Below are 12602 nucleotides of genomic sequence, written 5' to 3'. Positions count from 1 at the left end.
GGCATGATTATTATAGTCACAAAGACTTCTAAGTATACTTTCCATTTCACACGGTCTCAGTGAGTTGTTCAGGTGATGAGGGCTACACTAAATATTCTATTTAAAAACATTTTTCCCCAATCATATTATTTACTGTGTCCTTCTCTGCATCCATAAACTTTCTGTGTTGGTTTTATATCAACTTGGGTCACTTTGGAAGCATTCTCAGGTGAGAAGATGCTTCCATAAGAATGGCCTGTAGGCAAGCCTACCAAGCATTTTCCTGATTACTGATTGATATGAAAGGGGCCTGTGGTCCCAAGTTGAAGAAGAAAGCAGGCTGAGAAAGCCAGGGACCCTTTCTAATGTAAAGTCAAATACAATAAACCTTCTGGTGCTGCTTAGTTGTCCCAGCTGTATAAAACTGGCATCACCTGGGAAAAGAGTCTCAACTGAGGAACTGCCTCCATTGGATTGCCCTTTGATCAAGCTATGTTCTCGATTAATGACTGATTCAGGGACGACCAGCTCACTGTGGGCGGTGCCACCCCGAGGCAGGTGATCCCAGGATGTATAAGGAAGCAGACTGAGTAAGCAGCATCCCTCTGTGGTCTTTACTTCAGTTCCTTTCCTCAAGTGTCTGCCTTGACTTCCCTGGATGATAGAGCACGAGCTGGAAGATGAAATAAACCCTTCCCTACCATGTTGCTTTTGGTCAGGGTTTTATCACAGCAACAGAAACCTTAAGGCAATTTTTACTTTTTCAAGGGAGATAAATTGGGAAGAAAAGTTTCTATGTATTTCTGAGGTAAGATACAGAACAGTTCTGTAATTCTAGGAAGAGAGGCTGAGGGAGACAAATTTGAATGCTATCAGCAGGAGCTTTGAGGAAAGGCAGGGCTTCATTTTCAGTATGATGGAAGGCAGACACTACTTGTTGGTCATAGTGTTCATGGAAAGTAGCTTATTATTCTACTTCAATAAACAACAGGAATCTGTATTCAAAATCTAATGTTCTTCTAATTGAAAATTAATAGGCTTTAGAAGAGTTTTAAAACAGTTGCTGTTTTGCTATTAGTAACTATATCTGTCTGAGTACTGGGTGTCACTGTATCTACATCTGTATTAATATCAATATCCATCTCTGCACACATGTGCCCATGTCTAATTTACATCTCCTTATAGTCACATGAAACTTATTATCTCACACATTATAACAAATATTTATTCTTCGGAGTTAATGACTATACAAAATTAAAGTTTACAGTGATATTTTATCAATTATTTGCAAAAATTTAATAGCTACACTGCCAAAATCCTACTGCAAAACAATATTATCACCTTTGAAATATTTTTTTTCGAAACCAAACATATTGGAATGACAGAATCTTAAACTAAAGGTTTTGCTACATTACCTAATCTTTATGCTTTGGATATCAACCCCATCCTTTTATATCATCTACAAACACCATTATTTAGGAGATAAAAAAGATTAAATCTATTCTTGGAATCAAGTCTTTGGTCTGCCTGAAAGGACCTATATTACAGCTCTAGCATTTTTCACTCTCTGTAATTTACTACTTGACTGACAAGTCTAAAAAACACTTTAAAGATTTCTGGGCAGTGACAGTCTCAAGGCCTGGTTTTTGGCTCAGAGTTTTGTATTAAAATTTCCTTCCTGGTTCTTATAAGAGTAATAAAAATTTTATATATGTCAGTCTGCTGCTGCAGGAAGACACCAACTGCTGAGGCCTTTGGGGTCCCCCAAACTCTAGACTGCTTTCTTTGGGAAGCAATTCTGCATGTGAGCACTGTCAGTTCCAGGGATGGAGAGATATGCATTATCTGTCCCCACCTCTGATGGTATCAAGGGGTTGAGGCAGAAGCCCATTATAGTTTTTAATATTGTTCTTGCCTTCATCCATCCTCAGAAAAGTCACAAGTTTTTCTAGAACTAACACCTGAGTTTTCAGGTCACTGTGATGGTACCAAGGCACTGAGGTGGCAATTAGTAACCTGGCAAGAACCATTTTGTTAAGTATTCTAAGGTACTAGTTTCATTTGTGATTTACCCTGGCAAAATGCAACTTAGAGGAGAAAGAGTTCACTGTGGCCCACAGTTCCAAGTTACAGTCCATCACAGTCTGGAAGTCAGGTGGCAGCAACTTCAAAGAGCTAGCTACAAAAATTCACAGTTAAGAGCAGAGAGAGATGAATAAATGCACGGCTATTGTTCAGCTTACTTTCTCCACTCTTATACTGGCTGGTAAGCAAGTCTAGGGAATGATGTCACCCATAGTTAAATGCGGTCTTCCATCAGTTACTGTGATCAAGACAATCCCACATAGACACGCCACAGCAAACATGTTCTAGATGATTCCTCACTGAGATTCTCTTCCATGGTGACTCTAGACTGTGTCAAGTTGACAGAACTACCACATCAAGTTATCCTAGTATTTATCCCCTGCCAGGTGGGCTCAAAGGAAACTGCTCAATTAGAGCCAGAAATGGCAAGGGAACGGATCTGGGTATTGATGGAAAAGGCATTTGTTGCTGGGGTAAAGGTGGTATTATCCAAACTGTTTAAAGATGCTGCTCCAGACTTTGGATATAGTCCTCATGAGGCTTATGATTCTTGTCAACCGTGAATTACATCACACTGCTTTTTGTTCACAGCGGTCCTTCAGAGCCCTGCCCCACTGGGACCTCACCTTGGCTTCCTTTTGCTTATTCTGCTCTAGGGATGGCCATCCCCTTGCACAGACTTGGATATGCTCACAGTGCTCCCCTTTCTAAGTCTTACTGTATGCTCCTGGTACCTGGAAAATCTCAATGACCCATTATCTCAGCTGCTCATGCACCTACTTCACTAAGGCCCCATTCTGAGGTTATCTTGAGAAAAATATCTCCATAAACCACCGTGTTTGATACAGCAACCCTTCCCTATTGCTCTTTAATCCAACATCCTATCTTAAAACTTTACCAAGCATCCAAGATGCAATAGTAAAAAGTTTAACACAGCTAAGATCCAGACACAATGCTTACCCTCTAATGGATGGCATGTGAACTACATTCAATGTTAATTTTTAAGATGAATTAATGTTCCATGAGGGTTAGAATAACAATTTAAGTAGATATAGTAGAAATAAAAATGGCCTCCAAAAGTCAAGCAGAAATTGAGAATTATGCTTTCTCTCTGCCTAGTGGTCCTATAAAAATTTCATTTTTCATGAGGATAAACAATGGCAGATTTACAATGATATCTGTTAAGGCCCTGGAGGCAGGGTATCTTAGCAAACACTGACAATTATAAATTAACCATCTTTTGAGACTAGAAATAATTGCATAGGTTGAAATTTTAAAAGATGAACATAAGTAGTCTAGTTAATGATATGTATAATGAAACATATTTTTCATTTTCTACCTTTAGTACAATAGCATCATCCATGGTATCCTGCAGGGCTGTGTCTGCTCCTGTGTTGTAGGGATGTACTCCTCTATCAGTGCACCTGGGTCACAGGCATCTTCCTCACCTCTACTGCATTCAGTGGGCATGCTGTCCACTACTTAGTCATCCTTTTTCTAGCAGACATACAGGCTACATCATATCATGGGTCTTTGTACACTAGGTGAAAATATTTGCTGGACAGGTCAATTAAAGTAGGATCAAATAATAGGCACACTTAAAATTTAGATAGGCAATGCCAAGTTCCTAAGATGCTCACCAAATGTCACGCTCATTTGGAATCATCAAAATTCTTATGATATTTTGCCAACAGGAGGGAAAATAAATGGCACTGCACTTTTATTCTAATTTTATGCAATATTTTTAAAATTGATCCCCATGTTTATACTCTGCAGGATAAGCATATGCAAGCTTTATTAATAATGTAAAGAAAATCTTCTTAAAATTTAACTCATAGAACATTGCAACCCTTTGTTTGACATGAATAGTGACTAGGATTGAGACATTCATGATGTGTTCTCCATAAATCATAAGGAATGATTTAATTCCCAACATAGGTACTGAATCTCCAGGAAAAAAAATGACAGCTATTTTGCAATGGAGCAAGCATGGGTCACTCTCACTTGCATAAGAAGTCCAAGTGACAAGCAACAGCCCATGCTTGGCTGGACCGATGTAATGGAGCTCTTCTGAGCGCCATGCGCTGTGCACTCCTCAAGTCTGAAAGAGGCAGGAGTAGGTCTTCAGACCACCAGCCACAGCGGTGCTACAGCTGCGATGAAGACAACGCTCTGGCTGCGATTTTACAGACCGTCTCTGCATGTGCCCCATGAACTCCACACCCATAATGCTTGAAATAGTTATACATGAGAAACGGCTGCAGTAAGGGCACCCTTCACAGGGGCTGAGGTGTAGGTTTTTGAACATACACATGAGTAGGTGTTTTCTAGAAGTGCTTGATTCTAGTGGAAAGCATTGGCTCAAAACTCAAAACAGATGTCCTAGACTGTGACGGTTATGCTGGAGAAGTATGTTTGAGAGTCACTATTTCCCAGTCAGGGTCTTACATATTTGAATAGTTAATGAATACTTCTTGCTGAGCGATTGATGAGTAAGTTACGCTCCTCCTTGGAGGAAAGAAGTACTACAGTATAGCCTACTATGGCTAGGGTGGAAAAGAAAAGATACGAAATGCATACGGCATACTACTTGAAAAGAAAATTACTAGGCACGTCTTAGTATTATATAATGGCTGACAAATGGGACCCTCGTTGTCTGGTTCTATACTTACTAATAGTATAACCACAGAATATTATTTAAATTATTATTCATTAGTGTCTTCATCTGCAAAATAGAAATAATATTATAGTTGTATGAAATAGAAATGAGTTGATACTAATAAAGTGCTTAGCAGAGGGTTAGGCACTTGGTGAGCTCTATTTATGGCAAATGCATGACTGGTTGTCATCGTCATCATCATCTGTACTATTCAATGTGCTAGTGATGACGGACAAGGTTAGTAGGTATGGCAATAAGTGGTGACTAAAGTTATTCTATTGAATATGAAAATGAATGCTTAGTCCAAATTTATACATTTTTAAAGACTTAACGCTTTGCAAGTATAAACTTACATTAATTACAAATTATTTTAGTTTTTCCAAAATGTGCTAACTAAAATAAACATATTGTGGGTCCTTTTTGTTGTTTTGACTTTTGAGAGGCAATCTCATGTACCCTGGGCTAGCTTAGAATTCATTAACTAGCCAAGGATTGGCTTGAATTCCTCATTCTCATGGCTTTACCTTTCAAATGCTGGGATTACAGCTATGGGCCATAATACCCAGCTTAAATTTTCATACCTTATATTATTTTAAACAAACTTAAAATCAACTTCTCCTTTTGTACTACAAAATATAGGTAGACGGCCCAGAGTTATAATAGCTATGTGTCTACATGATAATATTAAACCCGAGGAGTCACACATGTAAGTTGTTCTACAACTGTATGCACCCAGGTTCTATTTTGGTTTATTTTAACATAAAAACTTTTAATACCTCAAGAGAACCTGCTAAGCAGACTTTTAGGTGTGAGGAACAGGAATAAAGTAATGGGAGGGATTCCTGCTAGTAGGGGTATGAGCAGCATATTTAATCATCTGGTATCAAATTACAGTATAAAATAACTACTAATGCCGGGCTGCGGTGGCGCACGCCTTTAATCCCAGCACTCGGGAGGCAGAGGCAGGCGGATCTCTGTGAGTTCGAGACCAGTCTGGTCTACAAGAGCTAGTTCCAGGACAGGCTCCAAAGCTACAGAGAAACCCTGTCTCGAAAAACCAAAAAAAAAAAAAAAAAAAAAACTACTAATTTAAGGATTTTACTGGAAGTTATGGTAGAAGCTGTTCTATGTTGTATCACTGAACAGGCTAAGAACAAGCCACAAGTTTAGAGTAGTCACTTGAACATGAGCTCATTCAGCGCTGAAGTAGACAGCGTGCAGTTTTTTACTGGAGTTTAAGTGCCCATTTAAGGTGAAATGAGCTGATTCAGCTTTTTACTTGAAAAGGAAAATCAATCAGTCTGTCTACATAATAACATAGTTTAAGAAAAGCCAAATCATTTCTGAAAATATAAACTTTTAACTCTTCTATCTAAAATAATTTTTGATTTTACTAAAAAAGTATAAGTACTTATTTTACAATGAAAGTCTGCTTTATAGCTTTAATATTTTGTTTAAACTTTTCTAACTCTCCATTGCTTATTAAATAAGGTCAAAGTCTTCCGTAGGGAACTCAGAGCCCTGGCTTGGTTCCATACATTTTTTTAAAAAATTTTTTATTTAAAAGTTTTTTCATTTTCCATACCAACCACAGTTCCCCCTCCTGCCCCTCCTCCTCCTACTCCCTCCCCATCCACTCCCCACTGACTCCCCATGGGAGTAGGGCCTCCCATGGGAGTCAACAAGTCTGTCATATCAAGTTGAGGCAGGATCAAGCTCCCCTCCCCCATCTAGGCTGACCAAGGTATCCCTTCATAGGGAATGGGCTCCAAAAAACTAGTTCATACACTGGGAATAAATCCTGGTCTCACTGCCAGTGGCCCCACAGATTGCCCAAGCCACAGAACTGTCACTCACATTCAGAGGGTCTAGTTCAGTCCTATGCAGGTTCCCCCGCTACCAGTCCAGAGTAAGTGAGCTTCCACTAGCTTGGGTCAGCTGTCTCTGTGGGTTTTCTCATCGTGATCCTGTCCCCTTTGGTCTTATAATCTCTCTTCCCAGTCTTTGACTGGACTCCAGGAGTTTGGCCCAGTGCTTAGCTGTGGATATATGCATGTGCTTCCATCAGTTACTGGATGAAGGTTCATAGTGGGATGGTTAGAATACAGGCTTCACATAGAAGGATAGAGCCTGTTTATGGTTCTACAACAGAAAGATAAACAGGCTTTATCCTTCTATGCAAAGCCTATATTCTAACCACCCTACTACATGGCATGGCCAAACTCACTGTATCCTTCTATGGTTGGAAACACTTAGCAGTCTGGTTCTCACTCCGCCATTCCGGACACCATATGCCTTTTCCTTTCACAAAGGCCACCTGGTCGGCTCACTGAAACGTTCCTACGACCCACTACTGCTCCTCCAATCATCACTCCAGTTCTCCAAGACCACAGATCCCTTTCTTTACCTGGCAGACATTTTCATAATGGCATTTTTAATAGACACCATTATTCTTCTACATTCTCCCTTTGAAATTCATTATATTCCATATACTAAAATGACCACTGTATCTCTGCCCAACTCTGCCCCTGGTAGGATGTCTACCAGGCATACTACACAGTCCAAAGAACCAATGCAATCTCCTCCCCATTAGTCACTGTCATCCTGGAGCACAGAGTTACCTAGTCTATTATTAGTTCCCCAGAGAATAGCTATGTGACACAAAGTTTGTGTTCCATAAGATACTACTAAATCATTACACAACGTGCAATTGCTTTTTGGCAAATCAGAGGGGAAAAACGTGTATACATAGTGTTCAGTAAGAACAAATCTGCCAGGCATATCAGCACAATTCTCTTTCCAGGATAACTAAGTCAACAGACATGGCTGTCAGCAGAAACAAGTAACCTAAGGAGCTGCTTGAGGGGGCTCTCAGCAAGCTGGGAAACAGATCCCTTGGTGAACAGCTTCTGCACTGAACTCCAGGAAGCTAATTTACAGAGCAGTGGCTAGTGCTTTATGAACTCCACTAGCACTCAGTGAGTTAAGTCCCAGTACAACCACTCTCTTATCATCTCCACTTAGCAGCAGACCAGCAGTGTCCATTTTCATCTGGGCATCTCTTTAGAAGAGCACCGGCAGGGAAATAACAACTAGGTGTAGTCAGAATCAGTTAATGACACAACAGACCCAACACGAAAAAATGACTGCACCCTAATTTGTCTAGTTTATGCAACAAGAAAAAATGCACCTCTACATATGTGCTACAGCATCTGCACACGTGTGCTACACGCATCTGCACACGTGTGCTACAGCATCTGCACACGTGTGCTACAGCATCTGCACACGTGTGCTACAGCATCTGCACACGTGTGCTACAGCATCTGCACACATGTGCTACAACATCTTTCAGTGGGGATCTGTCCATGCGTGTTACAGCATGACTATTCTTGCTCACATTTTAACATCTAGGTGGCAGAATCAAACTGCAAAATGAGAGAACATATAAGTTCTACTGCATATAAGAAAAATATAGATACAGAGAAAAACAAAGCATAAACCATTCAGCACACTAGTTGCAAAAATGTTAGGAAGTGACCAGAGAAGTGGCACACTGACACGCCACTGTTCTCAGCAATCTTTCTGCGGACTATTGCTTATTCTACATTGTATTGAGAGGAATAAGCAAAGAGAAGGAGGCTGTCACTGAACTTGCCTTACAAGCAAAAGAATTGCATCTAATTCTGAGTAGCTGAGTGCTCTGAGAAAAATTACCTATGACAGATTCAAGTAGTATTTCTACAGACAACATAAAACAAAACCAAAGTGCCCCAAACTATAAACATTTTAGAACCAATTAAAAATTATTGCTGGGCAGTGGTGGTGCACACCTTTAATTTCAGCACTCAGGAGGCAGAGGCAGGTGGATCGCTGAGTCTGAGGCCAGCCTGGTCTACAGAGTGAGTTCCAGGACAGCCAGTGTTGTTACACAGAGAAGCACTATCTCGAAAAAAAAAAAAAGAAAACAAAAAACAAAACTATTTTATGAATTATGATGATTACTACAATGATGATGATGACAATAATTATGTGTGTAAGTTAGAGAACAATTTACAGGGGTTAGTGCTCTCACTCAGCCATGTGGGTCCCAAGGAACGAACTCAGATGGTCAGGCTCATAAGACAAGAACTTTTACCCAAAAATTTAATTAAAAGATAGACACAGTGTACTATATTTCGATGCAAAAGCAATCTTCATTCCACGTTATATAAATGTATGCGATATTTAACACAAAATTTCTAAATTAAATTTATTCATTTAGTACCATTTGCAAGGTTTTAGATTTCTTGCCCTCTTTTCGTGCTTCTTCGCAGGGGAAATATACTCGCATTAAGAGGACGCAGTGCAAAGACTCCCATCATTCCCAAAATATACTGCAACTTGATATGCCACCTTTAACTGATATTCATAGGGGACCTGCCCTTCCTGGAAGGAGAGGGAGAGGAGGGAATTGGGGGGTTGGAGTGGGGCAGTGAGGTGGGGATAGGGGGTAGGGCCTGGGAGGGAAGGATGGGTGAAGGCTGAGGGCAGGATGCAAAATAAATAGATAAATAAAAAAAATTACTAGTGAAAAGGTGGTCTACTGATTTCTGTTGCTGGGAAGTACATTTTTTTCCTAAGTCAGCAGTGCTTTAAGTATTCTGTAACATAAAAAACAATTTGAGTAGATTGTGAGGACAGACATCTGCAATGTACTTTTAAGTCATCTGCAAAATGTCTTTATGAACTCATTAAATAACTAGTTCTATTATTTCTGTGTTCTTATCACAAACTGCAGAATTATTCTAGAAAGTAAGCAAATGATGATTAATACCTGGTTTTCTCCTTTACCTCACTAAAATGTTTAATTATTTGTTATTGAAAGTCAATGACTTTGCATGTTGTTGAAGGTTTCGTTACCTGCAGATAGCTGGAAAACATTCCTGAAGACCCTTCTTTTTAACTAAAGATCCTTCAAGACAGTACATGATGATGTCCATGACCTTTGAGAGGAAAGACAGAGCAAAAGTTAACTTCAAATGCTTCATTTTTTAAAATTTAAATGACTCCATTGCGCCTCATTTTGTCAATGCAAATCCATATAGTTTGATTAATTACCTTAAAAAGAATAAAAGCTATTTTAAGCCTATGGATGCTACTGTTAACCTTGGTCTTGTCTGTAGAAACTGACTGTGCTCATGTGCACATAGTGAAAGTGGCTTTAGTCACAATGGATGTTGGTGACAATGAGGTCTTTCAAATATTCTAATACATATCAATTCCATGTGAATGGTCAGTGGCTACAGCAGTCAATGTTAGTTTTGAGGAAATGGATTTAGGGCCTACGGCACTAGCACAGAAGTAAGTAATCTCAGTTATGTGACACATTCCCTCTCCCCTCCTCCCTCTGGTCTTCCCTTCTTCCTCCCTTATTTTCAACCTCTTATTTATTAAATTTAAATTTATTAAATACTTGTTTTTAAGAATTTAATGCAGGCACAGGTGTGCTGGAAGCTGGCTATTCTCACCTCCACAAGAAGATCCACAACATCTGTAGGCATTTTTTCAATGAGAATTTCAATGACTCTCAAGATTTCCCCTTTAGCTCTTGCCAAGGTGGTTGTGTGTATACTCTGCTGGGACTGGGTATTTGCTGCAAGGGCCGTGTGTCTGTGTACCTACAAAAGAATTGCAACACTGTAGATGAAATTGCTGCTCCACACAGATTTATATTTTTAGGCACTGGTTTATTTTCCACTTATTATAGAAAAAACAAAGAATCAATCAGAACTATAAAAACAAATCACTCAGGGTAGGTCAGGAATTTTTTTTTTGATCACAAATAAGCATTATGTATAGTGCAAACTAAGTAAGTATGGTCCAATAAAATCCACAACTTCCTGGTACATTATTATTATTATTATTATTATTATTATTATTATTATTATTATTATTAATTTTGAGACAGGGTCTCATGTGGTCCAGGCTGAGCTTAAACTCTATGTAGTTAAAGAAATGTTTGAAATGTTTCTCTTGCCTCCATTCAAATGTTTTTTCCCCCCAATGGAGTGTTTCAGTATGAATATCCTAATATTTCGTTAAAAAATGTTACTATGTAAATAATACAAAATAAAGTTCAGAAATATAAGTAATATAAAGACCTGTTAGGCTAATGTAAAACTTCCTCAAGATAATAAATATTACATATGCATAGGAAAAACTGGCTACAAATTTCCAAGAAAAACAAACCTCAACATACAGATTTGCTACAAGTGTAAAACATGGAAGGCTGTGTGTAACTAAACATGGTGAAAGCTTATTATCACTACCCCTGTAGTCCAAAACTTTACTTCAGATATGAATTCACAGCTCCACTGCTTCATAACCGACCATACAGACTACTGCCAAGACCATCTTCCCTCTCTTCTGGCTACTGTCACAGTGTGCCTATAAGGAAGGCTCTGGAGCCTTCTCTCTCACTACTAAGATGTATAGGAAAGAACATAGAATCGGCTCATTGTTCTTTACTAGTTTGTCAGTGGATGTGGGCAATTAGTTAGAACACCAGGAATGCGGGAATCAATGAACTTTCTGGTCTTTCTGTGAAACAGAACAGGAAAAGCAATCAGCAGTTTGATGGCTTACATTTTTGTGTACAGTTGGAGAGCCATCGCTAAATAAGTGTAGTTTTGATTACAAGTATTTGCTTACACTTGAGAAATGTAAATACCTTTATACCTTTTAATTTGGATAGACCTATTCTTTTAATATTGAAAGGTACTGTCAAATATTACAAGTGTGCTCATTCTAAGAACAGAAAAAAACATGAAAGCCCAAGTCCTAAACGCACAGCTGTGGAACTCAGTGCCCGTGCAGACGTGATACAATCATTTCAGCACGGTGCTACCAACTTGCTTTGTTTTTTAACTGTGGGTCTGAGCCCGGAGTTACAGTACGGAGGCATTCCACTGAAAGGGAAGATGCGGCTCATGAAGGCGGCTGCTCACCTCCTTAGCTATGGTGGTGATGAAGGCGGGTGGTCTGGCAGTGGCAATGAGAGAAAGGGCATGCCGTGCAGAGCGGGCAGAGTCAGCTGCGGGGCTCAGAGGCAGCCCCATTGTGATGCTAAACAGGGATCAGAAAAAAAAGGAAAAAGAAAAGAAGCATTAGAAATATGGACTCAAAAGATTAGACACAGCTTATAATGTCAGTTCAAGGTCAATGGGAGCACTCAAACAGTTAGAAGATAATAGACTTGGAACAATGAGCGGTGATTAAGAGTCAGGGTGTTCCAGCATCAAATACAAAATCGAATTATTAACCATGAAGATTGAAAACAGTATGTGCATCTGTCCGAAAGGTTAAAAATGCCTTGTTAACAAATTATCAAGAACTACTACTGAATACACATCACAAAGCTAAGGTAGGGATGCAGACTGTGCTTTAAAGTTATGCGAAAGATAATTTGTTCATAAGGCCAGGTTAAAAAAACTATTCATTGAGGCACTTTTGTGAGCGGAAGCCAAACCCATTCCTGTTTGCGCCTATAAAAAGAACTGAGAAGGACAAAACTACTTTCAGTTAGCTATTGCTTTTAGTTTGAAATTTCTGAGCACCGCTGGCCCACTCCACACTCAGAACTGTCAGAGCCAGCCACCGCTGAGTACCTGCACCACTGACACTCGTTTAGCTTTTAAGCAGAAAGTAAACAAGCTGGTATCAAATTTCCAAATAGAAAGAAGAGACAGCAGACAGTCCTTTTAAAGTGACACAGGTAAGGAAACAATCTTAGACTGTGAGAACACAAGTCCTGACAGGGCAGTGCTAATAATACACTCCCCACTCTAACAAATGAAAGCAGTCTTATCTACTACTAGACTCACTTGGTGCATGTGTGTGT

General features: G+C 39.4%; 1 protein-coding gene across 1 annotated transcript in view; it reads right to left on the bottom strand.

Moving 5' to 3' along the window:
• The window catches only part of Wdr7 (WD repeat domain 7), a 279897-nt gene that overhangs the window by 47821 nt on the left and 219474 nt on the right, over positions 1-12602 (bottom strand). Inside the window, exons 22-24 of the mRNA XM_038330658.2 lie at positions 11710-11827; positions 10231-10380; positions 9623-9705 (exon numbers count right to left, since the gene is read on the bottom strand). Coding sequence (XP_038186586.1) covers positions 9623-9705; positions 10231-10380; positions 11710-11827 — 351 coding nt within the window. The remainder of the gene's footprint in view (positions 1-9622; positions 9706-10230; positions 10381-11709; positions 11828-12602) is intronic.

This window comes from Arvicola amphibius, chromosome 5 (genome assembly GCF_903992535.2).
Source record: "Arvicola amphibius chromosome 5, mArvAmp1.2, whole genome shotgun sequence".
Taxonomy (NCBI): Eukaryota; Metazoa; Chordata; class Mammalia; order Rodentia; family Cricetidae; genus Arvicola; species Arvicola amphibius.
This window is presented reverse-complemented; position numbering and strand designations above follow the sequence as displayed.